The sequence below is a fragment of the Salmo trutta genome, chromosome 1, assembly GCF_901001165.1.
Source record: "Salmo trutta chromosome 1, fSalTru1.1, whole genome shotgun sequence".
In the NCBI taxonomy this organism is placed as follows: domain Eukaryota; kingdom Metazoa; phylum Chordata; class Actinopteri; order Salmoniformes; family Salmonidae; genus Salmo; species Salmo trutta.
Genome location: NC_042957.1, coordinates 65,550,332 through 65,573,460, shown reverse-complemented (window position 1 = coordinate 65,573,460; position 23,129 = coordinate 65,550,332). Strand labels below are relative to the sequence as shown.

The 23,129-nt window shown below is 41.5% G+C and overlaps 1 protein-coding gene across 1 annotated transcript in view; it reads left to right on the top strand.

Annotated features, from left to right (window-relative positions):
- LOC115205379 (sterile alpha motif domain-containing protein 9-like) overlaps window positions 1-23,129 on the top strand; it is a 41,902-nt gene that overhangs the window by 5,733 nt on the left and 13,040 nt on the right. Inside the window, exon 3 of the mRNA XM_029771314.1 lies at window positions 9,756-9,793. Within this exon, the coding sequence (XP_029627174.1) occupies window positions 9,756-9,793 (38 nt within the window). The remainder of the gene's footprint in view (window positions 1-9,755; window positions 9,794-23,129) is intronic.

Below are 23,129 nucleotides of genomic sequence, written 5' to 3'. Positions count from 1 at the left end.
TACAGGTTATCTACAAGTCTCTGCTAGGTAAAGCCCCGCCTTATCTCAGCTCACTGGTCACCATAGCAGCACCCACTCGTAGCACGCGCTCCAGCAGGTATATCTCACTGGACACCCCCAAAGCCAATTCCTCATTTGGTCGTCTTTCCTTCCAGTTCTCTGCTGACTAGAACGAACTGCAAAAATCTCTGAAGCTGGAGACTCATATCTCGCTCACTAGCTTTAATCACCAGATGTCAGAGCAGCTCACAGATCACTGCACCTGTACATAGATGGGCTGTTTACAGATGGGCTATCTACCTACCTCATCCCCATACCGTATTTATTTATTTATCTTGCTCCTTTGCACCCCAGTATCTCTACTTGCACATTCATCTTCTGCACATCTACCATTCCAGTGTTTTAATTGCTATATTGTAATTACTTCGCCACCATGGCCTATTTATTGCCTTAACTTACCTCATTTGCACTCACTGTATATAGATCTTTTTTGTTTTTTTTGTTCTACTGTATTATTGACTGTATATTTGTTTATTCCATGTGTAACTCTGTGTTGTTCTATGTGTCAAATTGCTACGCTTTATCTTGGCCAGGTCGCAGTTGCAAATGAGAACTTGTTCTCAACTAGCCTACCTGGTTAAATAAAGGTGAAATAAAATAAAAATAGCTAAAAGAGTTGTATAAGCAACAGTGTCCAACTGGATTCTTGACAGGGGGGTACCTATGGGCAGTACTCCAAAAAGGTCTGTAAGGGGAGACGGATCAATAACAGTGTCATATATAATCAGAGAAAAATTTTAATATTAATTCCCAGAAACCTGACAGTTTATGACAGCCCCAAAACATATGCAACAATGTGGCTGGTTCCATTTTACATCTGACACAGGTAGGATCAAAATCAGAGAATATTCTTTCAAGTTTGGTGGATATGGTGAACCACCTTGAATTGAATGAGGCTAAAAGAGGACGAATGCACCCTGTGCAGCACAGATTCCCAGGTGTCTTCCCCAAGTTCCTCCCCCAAATCCTTTTCCCATCGAGTCTTTAAAGGCACCAAAGAAGGGTTCTGTAAGTCATTAATGATTGCATATACATCTGAAATTGCGCCCCTAGAAAGCTTGTTCAGCTCAAAGATGCTCTCTATAGCTATATTCGCAGGCCTATGGGGAAACTCAGGTGTGTTAGCTCTGACAAAGTTCTTAGTCTGGAGATAGCGGAAAAAGTGTGATTGGGGGAGGTTGAACTTTTCCTGTAGCTGAGCAAAAGAGGCAAAAGTATCATCAAAGAATAATTGGGCTAGTGAGAAGAGGCCTAGTGAGTGCCAGATAGCAAAAGCCATATCATTCAAAGATGGAGGAAATAAAATGTTCTGATTGATTGGGCCTGATAGAGAAAAGCCTCGGAGGCTAAAGGCTAAACGGAACTGATTCCAAATTTTAAGAGACTGCTTTACAATTGGGTTGACACACCTTTTGCCTAGGGACACTGGGAGAGACGAGCACAACACAGAAGAAAGTGCAGCAGGTTTACATGATTCAGACTCCATCTGGACCCAGAGTGGTCTATGGCCAGTAGGATCAGTCTGCTGCCAGTACAGAAGGGCTCTGAAATTTGCAGCCCAATAGCATGTCTGAAAATTTGGTAGAGCTAAACCCCCCAATGCCTTAGGCTTCGGTAAATGTTTTCTACCAATCCGTGGTACCTTGCCATCCCAAATAAAATACATGAATGTTTGATCCAGTGAATTAAAAAAAGATTTTGTAATAAAAATGGGTAAACATTGAAATAAATATAAAAATTTGGGCAACACATTCATTTTAATGACATTAATCCTTCCGATAAGAGAAAGAGGTAGCGAATTCCAAAAAGTAAAAGATTGTTTCAAACTGTCTGCTAGAGCAACAAAGTTTTCCTGAAACAAATTTGAATATTTCCTTGTCACTTTAACTCCCAAGTAGGTGAATTGATCCCGGACAATCCTAAACTGAAAACTTGTAAAAGAGCACTTTAAAGCAGCCTTATTTACAGGAAAAAGCTCACTCTTGCCTTGATTCAGCTTGTACCCTGAGATTGATCCAAACTTTTTAAGAACAGATAAGGCACGTGGCAATGAGGTATCAGGGTTGGAGATAAACAAAAGGAGGTCGTCAGCATATAGCGAGACTTTCTGCTCTAAGCCCGTCCTGATTATACCTTGAATGGCATCATTACAGCGTGGTGCAATGGCGAGAGGCTCGAGTGCCAAAGCAAACAACAAGGGGGAGAGTGGACAACCCTTTCTGGATCCGCAGTGCAAAGGAAAATAGTCAGAGGACAAGTTGTTAGTCCGTACCGAAGCCATGGGGGGAAAAATAAATAATCTTTATCCACGCAATGAATTTGGGGCCAAAGCCAAATCTATAAAGGGCAGCTGTTAGGTAGTCCCACTCAACGCGGTCAAAAGCTTTTTCCGCATCGAAAGAGACCACCACCTCCGGGTCCCCCGACGCTGGGGAGTACAGTATATTCATAAGGCGTCGTTGAATTAGTTTCTAGGAATAAGGTGATTTCAGAAGAAATTAAATTGACAAACTCCTTATCTGAGAGTAAAATGGGGTTAAGTCGCCATTGATAACACATAGGAGGTCGCTGTGGAAACTCTAGTTCAAGCACTAATGGTGAATGGTCAGAAATAACAATACTCTCGTAAGTACACCGCCGAAGGTTAGGCAGAAGTTTTTTGTCCAAAAAGAAGTAATCAATGCGGGAGTATGTTTGATGAACATGAGAATAAAAGGAATACTGTCTATCTGTAGGGTGGAGGAAACGCCAGGCCTCACACATAGCATACTTCTGAAGAAAAGATTGAATAAGTAGGGCACATTTAGATGGGCCTATAGTTCTTCGTGAGGACTTGTCAAGAACTGGGGACATTGTACAGTTGAAATCCCCCCCTAAAATCAACAAATGAGAATCTAAATTGGGTATAGCAGATAAAAAGGAAGAAATGAAACTTGTGTCATCCCAATTGGGAGCATAAACACTAGCCAAAACAAGAGGGATAGAAAAGGGACCTATCGTCCCTTAGGATCAGAAATAACCTCAGAAGCTACAAAGGGAGTAGATTTATCAACCGAAATGGCAGCACCTCTTGATTTACTATGAAAGTTAGTGGAACACTTGACCAACCCAGTCCCTATGCATCCTAAAATGCTCACCAGTCCTCATGTGAGTCTCTTGTAGAAATGTAACATTTGCATTCAAACCCTTTAAGTGTGTCAACACCCTCTTATGCTTCACATGGTCATTAACCCCTTGATGTTCCATGAATTATTTCGGCCACCCTGAGCACTCCCGTTATACAACCCTGTCATTAGAGCATAGAGTGGAAAAGCAATGAGTACCCAAAAACCCCAGAATAACTTGTCTCAGAGTAATAATGTACGGTGCAAGATATTTGGAAAAAGTACAGAAAAAAACTAAAAAGACAATGACAACATAAGGACTGAACAATTCAACCTCCTTCCTCCCCCCAACCACCTTCCCCCATCCCAGACAGTACCTCCCCAAACGAGGTACAAGCCTAAATAGAACATGTTCTCATCGCACAGTATGTCTGTGAGAGTGCGGTGTTTTACCTAAACCCACAGTCCCGCTCTTTAAAGCCGTGTTTTGTGTTCGTGAATCAAGCAGCAAAAAGAGAGAAAAATAAAAAAAGTGAATCCCTTTGTGCAAACGAAATTACAAAAGCACCACTTGTAGATGTATATAATTATATTCCCAGTCTTATAACAGGCATTGAGAGAGAAAATAAATACAATGTATAAAGGCTCTCAATCAAAAACCTAATTTGAAGTAAGCAAATCGTAGTAAGACAATCAAAAAATAATAATAATTGTCCAGTTTGACGCTAAGACAACTTACAGCCAAGACCAAAAAACTATGTGTGCGCAACGTTGAACGTTTGCTGGGCATAAATAACGCTCAAAACCTTTAAAATTGAAGTGAAGACCCCCAAAAACATGTAGCCTCAGAACATTTACTGTTTACTGGGTCGGTACAAACGGATGCAGTAAACAAATAACCCAAAATATTTTGAGTCACTGAGACACTATGTAAACAAACTGAATAGGTGAACGAGAGCCTAGAAACAAAGGAGTTACGTAAAACCTTAATACAATGAAATTAAAATTACTGAATGCTTGTAAGGCAAGCACACTAGATGATCAAAACATTAGATCACATCAAATAAGCCTGAATGGGTTTGCCAACTCCCCAACTATACAAGACTAGTATGTTATAACTAAACATAATTGTACCACAGGTGGGCTACTTACTATCCACAGATCAACAACTGTTGCTTGAGAACTATGAGCAAGTTCAAGACTTCTTGATGTGACATTGAATGTGAGCCATAGCCTCATCCGGAGACTCAAATGTGTAGTCTTTACCATCATGAGACAGGCCGGGAATTGCAGTCCATACCTCACACCTGGATGGTCCCGTAGTAGTCGTTTGGCTACAACAACATCTTCTCATGTAAAAAGTGCACTCAAAGAATTATGTCACGGGGCCTCTCACCATCCCGGGGCTTTGGGCGCAGCGACCGGTGGGCACAATCAATCAGGGGCTTCTCATCCAAGGCAAGAATATCCTTCAGCAGCCCAGAAACAAAATCCGTGGCGCGAGGCATTTCAGCTGACTCTGGGACCGATACCAGTCTCAGGTTATTGTGGCGAGAGATTCACACTAAACTCACACAACTCTCCTGCACCTTTTTCAAATTCGCAGCCAGGCATTTCACGTCAGCCTCCAGGGAGGTAGTTAAGTCAGAGAAATTGGTAGCGGAGGTCTCCAGTGCTGCAATCGTTGTAGTGTGCAACGCTGTTGTTGTTTTGAGTGATGTGATTGCTGGCACGGTCTTGTTCCGCAGGATGGTTAGATCTGCTTTTAAAGTATCAGAAACCTCCTGTATTCGGGCCTCAATCATAGCAACTACCTCCGTTTTCATTTCAACTATCTCAGAGCGTAGTAGTTTGATGGCCTTGAGAATGTTCATTTCTCCGCAGCCAGGCCAAGCTGCACCCCCGGGTAAAGTGTGAGTCCCTGGGCCCTCAGACTCAGGAGAGGGCGGTGATGAGAGTGGGTCTTGTAGGCCGGGTTTTCTCAAAATCATGTTTTTTGCCTTATGTTTCGTCGACATGTTGACATTCGAAAGCAAAGTAGTCTTGGTTTTTACGGAAAGGGATCACCAAACTAATATTTGAAAATAAATACGATTCTGCTGCAAAATTCACATAAACTATAAGAATACCGCGGGAGCAAACGGAAAACACATCAGTCGCACAACCCCCGGTACCCCTACATTTTTGACAAGCTGATCATTGCAAAAAAGAAATACATCTACATTTCCCACTGTGTAAACATATTCCAAATAGGCTCAGGATAACTCCTGATCAAGTTGGGTAGCTGATATTCAGTGTTTAAGTAGACAAATGGATTAGTCACAGGAATTAGGACTAATAAAGCCAATGCAACTGCCTATTTTACAAACAGTGGGCCTAACACATGGATGGGCATTCATAAAATTCCATTGCAGGCCGACCTTGTAAGCTACACCCCAGTAAGCCAGAGCCAACGTCTTATTTTGGTGCAATCTGGACCGGCCTTGATTTCCACATCCATTGGTTTTTGGTCTGGACCAAATCTGAACCAATCATAGTCTATGATTGGTTCAGATTTGGTCCAGACAGGACCAAAAACCAATGTCTGTGGAAATCAAGGCCGGTCCGGACTGCACAAAAAAAAGATGTCCATGTCTCAAGGCTTAAAAATCCTTCTTTAACCTGTCTCCTCCCCTTCATCTACACTGATTGAAGTGGATTTAACAAGTGACATAAGGGATCATAGCTTTTACCAGGTAAGTCTATGTCATGGAAAGAGCAGGTGTTCGTAGTGTTTTGTACATACACTTGAAAAACGTAAAAAAATATATGTTTTTTATTTTTTGACCAATCACTAAGTGGGGCACCACCCCTAACACCCTAATGGACAAGAATGAGAATGAAACTGAGAATAAAATCACTGAGAATGAAATCCACACGTACCATTGCCAACAACTGACCCTTCTTCACTAAGCTCTAATGGATAGCAACTGTTGTCTGACACCTTGCCAACACCTCGTCATGCGTTTCAAAACCCCCTGTCGTGTCTTTGGCTATGCCGGATTAAGTGATATGACATGCTAACTTATAAAATGATTTCTCTGTAATTAATATTACCTGATTAAGCTAATCATGTAAATGTAATTAACTAGAAAGTCGGGGCACCACGGAAGAACGTTTATAGAGCTGTTATCTTCCGAATAAACTCTTAAAATACTTAGTAATATTTTACATCGATAGCAGTCAATATTAACCCTAATCTTATTTTTAGTCTCATAATGAAAGTTGTAAATTCTTGGTTATCTTCACGAACCCTGGCTAACAAGTTGAATCAGCAATACAAAATTGGGTTTAATTATTTATTTACTAAATACCTAAACTAACCACACAGAATTACAAATACACAGAATACCAATGATGTCATACAGAAAACGTCCCGGTGGACGGAACCTGGTTACACAAAGGAAAGGGGGTTGGGCTTGAATGAAAGAGCGGGAAGATTTAGGAACAGAGAAACAGCAGCTATGCTATCGTAAATACATTATCTTATGCATTCTAAATTACCGCCCATTTGGAAAAGGAAAATGCAATAAATATTTACTCTGAGCTGCGCTTCGGTAGATTGGTCGTAGATGCTGGCCGGGTTGGCCAACAGATCTTCCGGTCCTTGGAAGAATGTCTCTGGTGGTAAATTGGATACGTGGTGGTATCTTCGTCCGTCTGTTAGACTGGATCCATCGTCCGTCCTTTCCTAGCCCACGTCGACAGCGGCCGCTGCTAACTCAACGGCTAGGAAGTATCACTTCTGTAGTGAATAAGCTCAAAGTTCATACCAGTTCATACCATAGCTCACGCCAATGTTGGCTTAGTTCTGTTCTTGACATGTGTGTCCTTCTAACGTAGAGGCTGCAGACCTCACGTACTGGAACCACTGGTTATCTTTTCGTCAAAGGCTTATATAGTGGAGAGGGGGGAAGGATGTGTTTCATCGTTTATAACCCCTCCTCTTCACAGGGGTGGGCCACTGATCAAGCAGGGCACTTTCCTTATGAAAACCCAAATCTCTCATTTGGAAGCTAAAATTACATTTAATCTCCTAACAAACAATTTCAATATCAAACATTTCAATTGCATAACAATTCCATGTGACTCTGATAACTAGAGGGTGGATACTTTCCCAGGTACAGTTTATGTCGTCCTGTCATCAGTCATAATGTCACAGATAACAACGAACTGACCTCCATACTCATTATGTTATCAAGCATATTTCCAACTGGTTTTATTACCAAAATATGGTTCCTTTCCCCATTTGTTTGATGTTCCCAGACTCTCTATATTTAACAGGACAGCAGTCCTTCAGTAGGGTCAGTAAGAGAGGGGAAGGGAGAAAGGTATTTATGGGGGGGGGGTCATAAACCTTACCCACAGGCCAACGTCATGACACCCCCTTCGGCCAATTGAGATATTGCGTGTGACTAACACATTTCAGTTAATAACTACAGCACCCGCCTTGTGCCAATCAGTGTAATTTTGTAAATGCCGGATCTCTATGGCAAGACACATCATTCACCCAGGTTGTCAAAATCAGGCCAGTGCTGGGACAGAGACAGATACACAGTCCAGTTCCGATCATCATGGGGAACAATTATATTTTTGTTACAGCTCAGTTGGTTAGTTAGCTCCTAGTCTCATTGACCCTACCAGCTCTCACAGTCATCCATGTTTCTCAAATGTAAAATTTTGAAGTTGTTCCAAACATCAAATTTTGAAGTGTTTAAGGTTAAATTCAGGCATTAACTCTACATTTTTAAGGTTAGGGTTAAGTTCAGGCATTAACTCCAAATTCTTAATGTTAGGTATTAACTCTGAATGGTTAAGGTAAGGGTTAAAGTTTGGGATAGGCTTAAAACAAAAATAACTTTCTATTGCTGGATTCAAACGAGCAACCTTTGGAATCAGTGGCAGATACTTATGCCCATCTGCAATCTCCGTCCAAAATGCCCTAGCAAAACCCGAAACTAACTTGAAAGGTAACCGTGCTCACTGTTGCCCCTAGTGGCCAGTTTCCATGTCATCTCCCAACGTCCAAAGACATGGATGGATGTCAAGTACTGACTTGTATCACGGGTGACCTGGCTGCATTGACCACCAAACGTTAATAACGCTATAGCTAGACAGTTAATATATCTTGTTTTTTCTAAATGTATGTTAGCTAGCTAAATTAGCCATGTTATGAATAAGACTCTCATCTACTGTCGACACCAGGATACGATGTGAGACCACAAGTTAGCTCCAAAAGTGCTTTGGCTGCAAGCTGACTGCATTCAGAGCCATTCAGTGGCTACAATCTTTACTTTACCAGGTTCCTGAGAAGCAATTGTAATGACTGTCCACCACAACATACCCAGGTAGTCTGTGTTTAATTTAATTGTGTAATAAAAACAGTTAAGATCATTGTAAGGGGCATATATTCATTTTCAATGGAGGCATTCCGCAGCGTTGTGGTCCAGCTGCCAGACTGGCCTGTGGTGGATGCCACATGTTCGCACATAACTAACTAAAATAAAAAGCATCATGAATTATGTTCAGTTTCAATTAGGTTTTCAAGCACCCTGAATCTGGCGGATAAATGCAGCCAGGGGATGGTGATGGTTTAAATAACCTAGCTTGTGCATCACTATCACTAGCCTATCACTAGCTAAATCAGCTAGGTAGATTACTTGATTCTTCTTACATGTAGGCCTACTACTAAAGTTAAAAAGCATTGGATTGGTGTAAACATGGGCAAGAGAGTTTCCTTTCACCATATTTTGTGCACCACTTTCAGCGCTATTCCTTTTAAATCCAAGTCACATTAAGATTAACTTTATAATTGAAACCTAAACTAACCTATGACCTGACCCATCATCTATTGTATTACTGTCCCCAAGTTGCAAGAAGTAACATCACCAAAAAACAAAACATAAACTATACAACACAAATGGGTCCTAGCCTCCCACACGTTTCTGAAACACAAACAAAATAATATAAAAATAAAATAGAAATATTTTTATAAAACCTAAATAAAAACGAGCATATTCTGGTACAAGACATAACACACAGATGTTGGATCTTAATTTGATCACCCTGTCGCAGAATAACTTGTATTATATTTGAGGTTTAAAAGGCTTCTGAAATTTGTCATTTCCACTTTGAAATTTCAGACTTGATTTTCCCTTATGAAAAATCGATCAACCCCTACAAAAATATCCATTAACTATAATCCACAGAATAATTTACATTTCCTTTAATGCAGGATTATTTTCCTGCTGTAGCAAACTGGCTCAAATTAAGATCCTACACCTGTACATTCATTTACATGTTCACCTTAATATGAATCTTAATATGGTACACACATAATAGCCTATACAGTATAAATTCCTTACCTCATTTCTGGCTTACAAGTCCGCTCCCCCCCAGGTCTGCAATCAGTCAACTAAAACATATCTTCTTTAATAAAGAGTGCCATGTTATTGTAATCTGTATTGGATTATCATGCATTGTTACTTACCTTGGGGACAACTATTGAGAAAAATATGTATAACTGTGTAACATTTTTTTTTTATCCTCCAGACAGGATATGGAAACCCTAGAAGAGAGTGCCATCATGGGTAAGAATTAGAAACCTTATTTAGTAGTGCATTTATTCATTCTATTTTATGTTATAATTTAAGGTTACTTGCGTAACCCTGGTTTTCTGATATTATGAGTGTGATATCTCACATGTGGGATTCATCAGAATCTCAGAAGCTTGAAGAACCTATTACACACTTCTGTTGGAAACAGACAGGTGTAAAGGCGAATGGCATGAGCCCCTCGCCCGACCTCCGATTATTCTCTCACACTCTTGTAGGGGAATGCGGTGAGACATCTCACTAATAGTGAGAGTTACCTTAAGTTCTCTTTCAATTATTAATTTTGACATCTCACGTGGGATATGGACAACTCCTGTATCGCAAATATGCTCTCGAAAGCCAGGTAGTCTCAAAATATCAACCCACAGAGGCCCCGACACTGAGTACGGTAATGTGCCAAAGAAGGCACAGAGATGTCTAGCCGGTAGATCCTCATTAAAAAAGAGGGGATGACCAAAAAGCCGCATCGCAAATCTCCTGCAAGGAGATGCCCTTGAACAGTGCCCAAGCTCTGGTGGAGTGAGCCCTCAGGCCTTCCTCTGGACACAAATGTTGGAGATGCTCTTCTTCCATAGAAGGGAAGGCCAACGGGTGGTAAGTCACAAGCTTCAAAGCGAGACAATTGTAATTGCTGCTGACCTAAGGCATAGAAGTGGGGTTGGGCAACAAGGAAACCTTGGAAAAAGCCTGACACTAATGGTGAACTGACAGTGCACGCATCTCACTCACTAGCTTTGCGGGTTGAATGGTGACCAGTAAAGTAGTCTTAAAGGAGAGATATTTCATCAAGCTTTCCAGCAGCTGAAAAGGCTTCTGTGAAATAGCTTCAAGCACAATAGACAGATTCAGACCCCTTGACTTTTTCCACATATTGTTACCTTACAGCCTTATTCTAAAATCTATTCAATTGGGGTTTTTTTCTCATTAGTCTACACAATACCCCATAATGACTAAGCAAAAACAGGTTTTGAATTGTTTTTGCAAAAAGAACTTAAAACTGAAATATTACATTTACATAAGTATTCGGACCCTTTACTCAGCACTTTGTTGAAGCACCTTTGGCAGCGATTACAGCCGTGAGTCTTCTTTGGTATGACGCTACAAGCTTGGCACACCTGTATTTGGGGAGTATTTCTCATTCTTCTCTGCAGATCTTCTCAAGCTCTGTCAAGTTGGATGGGGAGCGTCGCTGCACAGCTATCTTCAGGTCTCTCCAGAGATGTTCGATCAGGTTCAAGTCCGGGCTCTGGCTGGGCCACTCAAGGACATTCAGAGACTTGTCCCGAAGCCACTCCTGTGTTGTCTTGACTGTGTGCTTAGGGTCATTGTTCTGTTGGAAAGTGAATCTTGACAGAGAATCTTGTTTCTCATGGTCTGACAGTCCTTTAGGTGCCTTTTGGCAAACTCCAAGTGGGCTGTCATGTGCCTTTTACTGAGGAGTGGCTTCCGTCTGGCCACTCTACCATAAAGGCCTGATTGGTGGAGTGCTGCAGAGATGGGAGAACCTTCCAGAAGGACAACCATCTCCACAGAGGAACTCTGGAGCTCTGTCAGAGTGACCATTGGTGACCAGAGTGACCACCACCTCCCTGAGCAAGGCCCTTCTCCCCCAATTGTTCAGTTTGGCCCGGCGGCCAGCTCTAGGAAGAGTCTTGGTGGTTCCAAACAACTTCCATTTAAGAATGATGGATGGAACTGTGTTCTTGGGGACCTACAATGCTGCAGAAATGTTTTGGTACCCTTCCCCAGATCTGTGCGTCGACACAATCCTGTCTTGGAGCTCTACGGACAATTCCTTGGACCTCATGGCTTGGTTTTTCAAATCAAATCAAATTGTATTAGTCACATGTGCTGAATACAACAGGTGTAGTAGACCTTACAGTGAAATGCTTACTTACGAGCCCCTAACCAACAGTGCAGTTTCAATTTTTTGGGTCAGATGGTTACTGCTTCTGCTATACAGATATAGACCCAGCCTCAGACATGGGCTGCATTCTAAACACTTAACACCTCTCAGCCCTCAAATTAAGCAGATACTTCTGATTTTTTTTTATTAACTAGGCAAGTCAGTTAAGAACAAATTCTTATTTTCAATGACGGCCTAGGAACAGTGGGTTAACTGCCTGTTCAGGGGCAGAACAACAGATTTGTACCTTGCCAGCTCAGGGGTTTGAACTTGCAACATTTCAGTTATTAGTCCAACGCTCTAACCACTAGGCTACCCTGCTGCCACTGATGACATATCATGACGTCTGAGGAGCATACACTTGCAGGTCAAGGGGCGAGGGAGGAAGGAATGATTTTTAAATGGACCTCCCTTGCCCAGAAATTTGTCAATCGCTTGTGGGTGCTTTATATGCGCTACAGTCAATTATGATTGCATGTCTAGTTACATTAACTATATAATTATTAATATATGCCTACTCTATGATAGCTAGCAAATTCATTAGCTAACTAACGTTAGCCTGCCTAGCTGGAACTTCTGAAGGAAAAAAATGTATTTGTACAATTTCCAAAAGCTAACCAAACAAAAACATAATTACTTTTGCGAGACGTGTTTGTGCATTAGTAGCACAATTTCTAAGTCATTTACTTTAGTTTTTACTTACACTTGTATACTGACTTGTATCACGGGTGTCCTGGCCGATTATATTGCAGCAAACACAGCATTACAGGTGAAACTTAATTTGGCCAAAGAAAATGGCTCAACAGAATGACACAAAACACTTCACAAATGTTTTAAACAGGCTATATTGCAGCAATTACCAACAAAGGCAAGTGCCTACAGAACCCAACAAATGACTGAAATAGGCTAATGTTATTTATTTTAAACTAAATATGGAGCACACAATTAAAGACATTGAATTTAATTTAGCCAATGAAAATGTCTAAAAGAATTAAACAAAACAGGTTTTGCATATTTAAAGAGCTGGTTTTGATGGATAAATAAAATTACAATAATAACAATGATTTATAATAATAATATTAATAATGCAAAAAAAATATTTATAAATTATTTAAGTTCCCAAATTGTATTCTAGGGAGTTGCATAGTAGCCTGCATTTGGCTCCCCAATGTTCTTCTCATCTTAGTCCACCACAATATTAAAACATATATTAAATTCCCCTTGTTCTGCCCTCACAATGTGTAAACTACAAAGCTTGGCAGACAGCTTACACTCTTCCAATAAAGAATCAGGAGGCATTGGTACCTTTAATAATCTGTAGTAGAAGATATTTTGTTTGTAAAACTGTAACAGATACAGAAAGGAATACATGTATTAGAAAAGTCACTATATACATTCACACAAAAGGATAAAAATAAACAGCATAAACGAGGTAGCAACAGGAAAACAAGCCTAGTTAGCCAACATGACCGTGCAGAAATGATGAATTTACATCACATGAAAGGTGACACAAAACATATACACAGAATCTAAGTGTCCATATAGCATAATAACTATGCTTTAGCTCAGTCAAGAGATATCTGAACACTTAAAATAGCTAGCTACAACCAAAACCCAAAGGAGCTAAATTCCATCATGAAACATTAGCTAGGATGCTAACGAACAATATTATCAAATCAAAGTTTATTTGTCACGTGCGCCGAATACAACAGGTTACAGTGAACTGCTTACTTACAGGCTCTAACCAATAGTGCGGAAAAAAAGGTATGTGTGTGTGTGTGTAGGTAAGTAAAGAAATAAAACAACAGTAAAAAGAAAGGAGGACCAAGGCACTCTTCATATAATTGATTAAAATGCCTTTATTAGTATGGCATGTTCAATAGAAACAATGTTTTTAAAAAACCGACGCGTTTCGGCTGCATGGCCTTCATCAGGGTGTACAAAGAAATAATACAATGTTCTCTGTTTAACAGCTTTTACAATTAACCCTAATTAGAAGGGGGAGTGGTTAAAATTGATTGGACACACCTAGTAAGCAATAGTATACACACTTTAAAGTGAAATGCTGTAGCTATGTTATCATAAAAATGTAACTCCAAACTAGAAGTATCAGAACACTTAGAAAGGTAGTTCTAACCTTAAATATGTCTGGGCGAAGTGTCAAGAATAAGAAAGCAATACATTCCATAGTACACTAGAACACAGCAAAACATGAACAACAAGAGTCTAAACATAGCTGAGGGCAATTGAGCAAAGATATCCACTAGATGACAGCAAATGTACCCATCACAACCCTACAGGAAGGGTGAGAAATCCATATCTTCATTTAAACCCGGGTATTTAGTGGCCTGTAGTTTGTAAATCCAAAAACTTTCCATTTGGTTTAACTGTTTAAGGCGGTCCCCTTTTCTAATAGAGGCCGGGATATGATCAATACCCATAGCTTGTAGGGAGGCAGGGTTGCCATGGTGTAAGGACTTGTAGTGCCTTGCCATGGGGTAGTCTTCATTGCCTACCCATATGGCGTACTTGTGTTCCGCTAGGCGAACACCTTGCACTGTGGACATTCCAATCTATAGATGACATGAGTGGTTTTGCAGTTAATGAAATGCTTGACGTAATACTCCATTTTGGAAGCTGTATCTTTAGGAAGCCTACAGATGGGAATACCATTCTGAGAGCAGACAGCTTTCACCCCAAAAGGCTAAAAGAGAATATTCCATATGGCCAATTCCAAAGAGTCCGCAGAATTTGCGATCAGGAAACAGACTATGTTGTCAAATCTGCTGAATTGGAGAATCGTTTCTTGAATCGGGGCTACAGCGTCCAGGTCCTGAAAGATGCAGGTATAAGGGCTGGATTACTTGACAGAGAGAACTTGTTGCGAAGGGGAGTGCCTCGTGATGCATCAGAGAGAGTGTATTTTGTTACAAAATACAGCACTGAAGCAGAGAACATTAAAAGAATCATTAAAAATAATTGGGGAATCATCCAAAGTGATACGCTACTACGCCAAGTCTTTCCTGAGCCACCAGTCATAAGCTTTAAGAGATGTCCTACCCTAAAGGACAAATTAGTCCACAGTTATCTTCCGGGTGACTCTCAAAAAACTTGGCTTGGCCACAAACCCAAGGGCTCTTTTAAATGTAACCAGTGCAACCATTGCAGAAATATTGCACAGAAAAAGTATTTCGTTGATACAGCTTCCAAAATGGAGTATTACGTCAAGCATTTCATTAACTGCAAAACCACTCATGTCATCTATAGATTGGAATGTCCACAGTGCAAGGTGTTCTACATTGGACGGACAAAGAGACGCCTTCAAGATCGCCTAGCGGAACACAAGTACGCCATACGGGTAGGCAATGAAGACTACCCCATGGCAAGGCACTACAAGTCCTTACACCATGGCAACCCTGCCTCCCTACAAGCTATGGGTATTGATCATATCCCGGCCTCTATTAGAAAAGGGGACCGCCTTAAACAGTTAAACCAAATGGAAAGTTTTTGGATTTACAAACTACAGGCCACTAAATACCCGGGTTTAAATGAAGATATGGATTTCTCACCCTTCCTGTAGGGTTGTGATGGGTACATTTGCTGTCATCTAGTGGATATCTTTGCTCAATTGCCCTCAGCTATGTTTAGACTCTTGTTGTTCATGTTTTGCTGTGTTCTAGTGTACTATGGAATGTATTGCTTTCTTATTCTTGACACTTCGCCCAGACATATTTAAGGTTAGAACTACCTTTCTAAGTGTTCTGATACTTCTAGTTTGGAGTTACATTTTTATGATAACATAGCTACAGCATTTCACTTTAAAGTGTGTATACTATTGCTTACTAGGTGTGTCCAATCAATTTTAACCACTCCCCCTTCTAATTAGGGTTAATTGTAAAAGCTGTTAAACAGAGAACATTGTATTATTTCTTTGTACACCCTGATGAAGGCCATGCAGCCGAAACGCGTCGGTTTTTTAAAAACATTGTTTCTATTGAACATGCCATACTAATAAAGGCATTTTAATCAATTATATGAAGAGTGCCTTGGTCCTCCTTTCTTTTTGAAGACCAACTCAACCCTTTTACCAAAGAGCACCTTCTGTCTACCAACATTTACTATTGTGTACCTTAGTAGCGCTTCCCTTCCTCCTCTTTCTAACAGTAAAAAGACATTTGAAAATAAGAGTAGCAAGGCTATATACAGACACCGGTTAGTCAGGCTTATTGAGGTAGTATGTACATGAGGGTATGGTTAAAGTGACTATGCATATATGATGAACAGAGAGTAGCAGTAGTGTAAAAGAGGGGGTTGGCGGGTGGTGGGTGGGACACAATGCAGATAGCCCGGTTAGCCAATGTGCGGGAGCACTGGTTGTTCGGGCCAATTGAGGTAGTATGTACATGAATGTATAGTTAAAGTGACTATGCATATAATATCAACAGAGAGTAGCAGCAGCGTAAAAGAGGGGTTGGGGAGGGGGGCACACAATGCAAATAGTCCGGGTAACCATTTGGTTACCTGTTCAGGAGTCTTATGGTTTGGGGGTAAAAACTGTTGAGAAGCCTTTTTGTCCTAGACTTGGCACTCCGGTACCGCTTGCCATGCGGTAGTAGAGAAAACAGTCTATGACTGGGGTGGCTGGGGTCTTTGACAATTATTAGGGTCTTCCTCTGACACCGCCTGGTGTAGAGGTCCTGTATGGCAGGCAGCTTTGCCCCAGTGATGTACTGGGCCGTACGCACTACCCTCTGAAGTGCCTTGCGGTCGGAGGCCGAGCAATTGCCGTACCAGGCAGTGATGCAACCGGTCAGGATGCTCTCGATGTTGCAGCTGTAGAACCTTTTGAGGATCTCAGGACCCATGCCAAATCTTTTAGTTTCTTGAGGGGGAATAGGCTTTGTCGTGCCGTCTTCACGACTGTCTTGGTGTGTTTGGACCATTCAAGTTTGTTGTTGATGTGGACACCAAGGAACTTGAAGCTCTCAACCTCCTCCACTACAGCCCCGTCGATGAGAATGGGGGCGTGCTCGGTGCTCCTTTTCCTGTAGTCCACAATCATCTCCTTAGTCTTGGTTACATTGAGGGATAGGTTGTTATTCTCGCACCACCCGGCCAGGTCTCTGACTTCCTCCCTATAGGCTGTCTCGTCATTGTCGGTGATCAGGCCTACCACTGTTGTGTCTTCTGCAAACTTAATGATGGTGTTGGAGTCGTGCCTGGCCATGCAGTTGTGGGTGAACAGGGAGTACAGGAGGGGACTGAGCACGCACCCCTGGGGAGCTCCAGTGTTGAGGATCAGCGTGGCAGATGTGTTGCTACCTACCCTCACCACCTGGGGGCGGCCCGTCAGGAAGTCCAGGATCCAGTTACAGAGGGAGGTGTTTAGTCCCAGGATCCTTAGCTTAGTGATGAGCTTTGAGGGTACTATGGTGTTGAACGCTGAGCTGTAGTCAATAAATAGCATTCTCACATAGGTGTTCCTTTTGTGGGAAAGGTGGGAAAGGGCAGTGTGGAGTGCAATAGAGATTGCATCATCTGTGGATCTGTTAGGGCGGTATGCAAATTGAAGTGGGTCTAGGGTTTCTGGGATAATGGTGTTGATGTAAGCCATTACCAGCATTTCAAAGCACTTCATGGCTACGGACATGAGTGCTACGAGTCTGTAGTCATTTAGGCAGGTTGCCTTTGTGTTCTTGGGCACAGGGACTATGGTGGTCTGCTTGAAACATGTTGGTATTACAGACTCAATCAGGGACATGTTGAAAATGTCAGTGAAGACACCTGCCAGTTGGTCAGTACATGCCCGGAGCACACGTCCTGGTAATCTGTCTGGCCCCGCAGCCTTGTGTATGTTGACCTGTTTAAAGGTTTTACTCACGTCGGCTACGGAGAGCGTGATCACACAGTCGTCCGGAACAGCTGATGCTCTCATGCATGCCTCAGTGTTGCTTGCCTCGAAGCGAGCATAGAAGTGATTTATCTCGTCTGGCAGGCTCGTGTCACTGCACTGGGAAGCTCGCGGCTGTGCTTCCCTTTGTAGTCTGTAATAGTTTGCAAGCCCTGCCACATTCGACGAGCATCGGAGCCGGTGTAGTATGATTCAATCTTAGCGCTGTATTGATGCTTTGCCTGTTTGATGGTTCGTCGCAGGGCATAGCGGGATTTCTTGTAAGCTTCCGGGTTAGAGTCCCGCACCTTGAAAGCGGCAGCTCTACCCTTTAGCTCAGTGCAAATGTTGCCTGTAATCCATGGCTTCTGGTTGGGGTATGTACGTACAGTCACGGTGGGGACGACATCCTCAATGCACTTATTGATAAAGCCAGTGACTGATGTGGTGTATTCCTCAATGTCTTCGGAAGAATCCCGGAACATGTTCCAGTCTGGGATAGCAAAACAGTCCTGGAGTTTAGCATCTGCTTCATCTGACCACTTTTTTATAGACCGAGTCACTGGTGCTTCCTGCTTTAATTTTTGCTTGTAAGCAGGAATCAGGAGGATAGAGTTGTGGTCGGATTTTCCAAATGGAGGGCGAGGGAGAGCTTTGTACGCGTCTCTGTGTGTGTGGAGTACAGTTGATCTCAAATTTTTTCCCCTCTGGTTGCACATTTAACATGTTGATAGAGATTTGGTAGAAGTGATTTAAGTTTCCCTGCATTAAAGTCTGCATTAAAGTGCTTGGACCATGTTAAGTGAATAGGCGATAGTTAGCGCAATTAGTGTAGCATCATCGGAACTTAGAAAACTAGAATAAACATGTAAAAAACATAAATATTCTAGAAACACAATTTTAATTAGCAAAAGCATGTTCTAATAACAAAAAATTACTTACAGACTTATCTTTAACCAAGGCCTAGTAAGATGGAAAAATAGAGCTTGTCTGTCTGTTGTTGTTGTTGCTCGGATTGTTCTAACAGGAAATAGCTCTGAACAGAAAGTTAGCAAATTAAAAGCTACAGTACCCAAATGCTCCACTAGATGACAACATAGGACAATATAATACTTTGTACAGAAGTTCAGCTATCAGGACAACCCTTAGACTTTTCACTATAGGCATTGTCTTTTTTTGCATCTAACTTTTGTTTTACTTTAATGAGAAAAAAAGTGTGCGAGTTTCTTATTTTTTTCTCATCTTATTCAACTGTTACCATCAAATCAAAATGTATTAGTCACATGCGCCGAAGACCTTACAGTAAATTCTTACTTACGAGCCCCTAACCAACAGTGCAGTTTAAAAAAATACAGATAAGAATAAGAGATAAAAGTAAGAAGTAATTAAAGAGCAGTAGTAAAAAATAACAATATATACAGGGGGGTGCCGGTACAGAGTCAATGGGCGGGGGCACCGGTTAGTTGAGGTAGTATGTACATGTAGGTAGAGTTAATTAAAGTGACTATGCATAGATGACAACAGAGTGGCAGTGGCATGGAGAGGGAGGGGAGGGGGGCAATGCAAATAGTCTGGGTAGCCATTTGACTAGATGTCCAGGAGTCTTATGGCTTGGGGGTAGAAGCTGTTTAGAAGCCTCTTGGACCTAGACTTGGCCCTCCGGTACTGCTTGCCTCTTGGACCTAGACTTAGCAGAGAGAACAGTCTATAACTAGGGTGGCTGGAGTCTGACCATTTTTAGGGCCTTCCTCTGACACCGCCTGGTATAGAGGTCCTGAATGGCAGGAAGCTTGGCCCAGTGAAGTGATGTACTGTGCCCTTCGCACTACCCTCTGTAGTAGAGGTTGACCGATTAATCGGAATGGCCGATTAATTAGGGCCGATTTCAAGTTTTCATAACAATCGGTAATCGGTATTTTTGGCAACCGATTTGCAGATTTTTATATATTATATATATATATAGATATATATATTTTACAGCCTTATTTAACTAGGCAAGTCAGATTAAGAACACATTCTTATTTTCAATGACGGCCTAGGAACGGGGGTTAACTGCCTTGTTCAGGGGGGATTCGTTTTTGCAACTTTCGGTTACTAGTCCAACGCTCTAACCACCTGCCTTACATTGCACTCCACGAGGAGCCTGCATGGCAGGCAGACTACCTGGTACGCGAAAGAAGGAAGAAAGAAGCCAAGGTAAGTTCCTAGCTAGCATTAAATTTATCTTATAAAAAAATATCAATCTTAACATAATCACTAGTTAACTACACATGGTTGACGATATTACTAGTTTATCTAACGTGTCCTGCGTTGCATATAATCGATGCGGTACCTGTTAATTTCTCATTGAATCACAGCCTACTTCGACAAACGGGTGTTGATTTAACAAGCGCATTTGCGAAAAAAGCACTGTCGTTGCACCAATGTACCTAACCATAAACATCAATGCCTTTCTTTAAAATCAATACACAAGTATATATTTTTAAACCTGCATATTTAGTTAATATTGCCTGCTAACATGAAATTGTGTCACATCTCTAGCGTTCATTGCACGCAGGGTCGGGGTATATGCAACAGTTTGGGCCGCCTGGCTCGTTGCGAACTAATTTGCCAGAATTTTACGTAATTATGACATAACGTTGAAGGTTGTGCAATGTAACAGGAATATTTAGACTTAGGGATGCCACCCGTTAGATAAAATACGGAACGGTTCTGTATTTCACTGAAAGAAAAAAAAATTGTTTTCGAGATGATAGTTTCCGGATTCGACCATATTAATGACCTAAGGCTCGTATTTCTGTGTGTTTATTATATTATAATTAAGTCTATGATTTGATAGAGCAGTCTGACTGAGCGGTGGTAGGCACCAGCAGGCTCGTAAGCTTTCATTCAAACAGCACTTTACTGCGTTTTGCCAGCAGCTCTTCGCTGTGCTTCAAGCATTGCGCTGTTTATGACTTCAAGCCGGGTGGGTATAATTTGTGGAACTGTAACAAGCGTCGTTGAAGGGGGGCCAAAACGCAGCGGGTAAAGTGCTCATCCTCTTATTTATTAAAGAAAACACTTGATCAATACAAAACAAATGACGAAAACAGTCCAGTAAGGTGCATAGACTATACTAGAAACAACCACCCACACAACCCAGTGAAAACAAACAAAACTAAATATGGCCTCCAATTAGAGACAACAACCAGCTGCCTCTAATTGGAGGTCATTGACAAAACTCACATAGAACTAGAAAAGCTAGATAAACATAGAAATAGGAAAACTAGAACCTAAACCCACAATACCCAACCACACAAAACAAACACCCCCTGCCACGCCCTGACCAACTACAATGACAAATAACCCCTTTTACTGGCCAGGACGTGACAGGAACGTTCCAACAGGAATCTATTCCAAAAACTTCGTAAATCACAAGGTTGCCAAAAAACAACGCATACGAAGTTGTATAGCGGCAGAATAAGACACCGGGTAGGGAGTGGTCTATTTCATTGCGTTTTTCACTCATCACGCTTATTCCAAAAAATGTCTGTCCTCACTCTGGTTGCACATCCAATAGTCAAAGGTATATGAAATACAAATCGTATAGAGAGAAATAGTGCTATAATTCCTATAATAACTACAAACTAAAACTTCTTACCTGGGAATATTGAAGACTCATGTTAAAAGGAACCACCAGCTTTCATATGTTCCCATGTTCTGAGCAAGGCACTTAAACGTTAGCTTTCTTACATGGCACATATTGCACTTTTACTTTCTTCTCTAACACTTTGTTTTGCATTATTTAAACCAAATTGAACATGTTTCATTATTTATTTGTGGCTAAATTGATTTTATTGATGTATTATATTAAGTTAAAATAAGTGTTCATTCAGTATTGTTGTAATTGTCATTATTACAAATAAATAAATAAAATACAAATTTTAAATTAAAAAATAAATATATATAAAATAAAAAATAAATAAAAAACGGCTGATTAATCGGTTTCGGCTTTTTTTGGTCCTCCAATAATCGGTATCGGTATTGAAAAATCATAATCGGTCGACCTCTACTCTGTAGTGTCTTGCGGTCGGAGGCCGAGCAGTTGCCATACCAGGCAGTGATGCAACCAGTCAGGATGCTCTCGATGGTGCAGCTGTAGAACCTTTTGAGGATCTGAGGACCCATGCCAAATCTTTTCAGTCTTCTGAGGGGGAATAGGTTTTGTCGTGCCCTCTTCATGACTGTCTTGGTGTGCTTGAACCATGTTAGTTTGTTGGTGATGTGGACACCAAGGAACTTGAAGCTGTCAACCTGCTCCACTGCAGCCCCGTCAATGAGAATGGGGGCGTGCTCGGTCCTCTTTTTCCTGTAGTCCACAATCATCTCCTTTGTCTTGATCACGTTGAGGAAGAGGTTGTTGTCCTGGCACCACATGGCCAGGTCTCTGACCTCCTCCCTATAGGCTGTCTCGTTGTTGTCGGTGATCAGGCTGACACTGTTGTGTCATCGGCAAATTTAATGATGGGGTTTGGCCCACTACAATGTTATTTACCTGCTTGGAAAAAAATGTATTGTCCAAAAGCCGGCAATTACCAGCTAAGGGAAACCCTGCTGCATTTTCTCATTTGAGTTGTGTTTCCATCTCATTTAAATTGAGTTGTTGCAGATAAGTCTGTCCGTAAATATGTAGTGCACATAAAAATTACTTTTGAGGTTAAATTCCCATGTACCGAATAAAAAATACAAGTTAATTGGGTTTCCATAGCATTTTCTACTCTAGGTCTGATGGTTTTGTCACAAAAAATGTTGTGTAGTGCGAGCACCAGAGGGGTGTAAGGCTGGCTTTTGACCCCACCTGGTGGCTAAACCACTCATTACAAGGTGTGGAATCTCTGCGGATACTTAATTGACTGCAGCTGCACATCTTGTACAGCTGGCTGCAATTAGGGTGGCAGAACATGGGGAGGCAGTGGAATTCAGGGGGGGTGAGAGAGCCCTGAGGAGGACACGCCAAACCTCTGTCGCAAACATTGGACCAGTCAGCACCCAATGCTGAAGGTTTGAAGCTCTCTCTGCCCTCGGGTAAAAATGACCTTCCCCAGTGATTGAGGTTTATGTTCAGTTACTGCCATAAAGGGCCAGTTGTTGATTTTGAGTATTGGCCATTTTTCTTTGTGAGAACATTCTTTTGGGACATGAAGATTCCCCAAGCTACCTGTGAACCAATTTTTAAGTTAATAAATCCCCTTTGAGTGCTGAATTGACTTGTCTGTCTCTTGGTTTTGCAGTACCACACGTGACACACTCCTCCACCTATGGAGTTGTTACAGTAGGTTTAGCGAATGTACCCAGTCTTTTATCGGCACGTGCAGGTATTGGCTCTCTTGCACATACAGTGCAGGTATAATCTAATACATGAGATGATTATGGACAAATTATGGGCTAAATTATTTTATATGTCAAATGGAAGCCGACATCAATCATGTCACCAGAATAAGTCTATTGATATTTATTCCTTATCACTGTGCTCT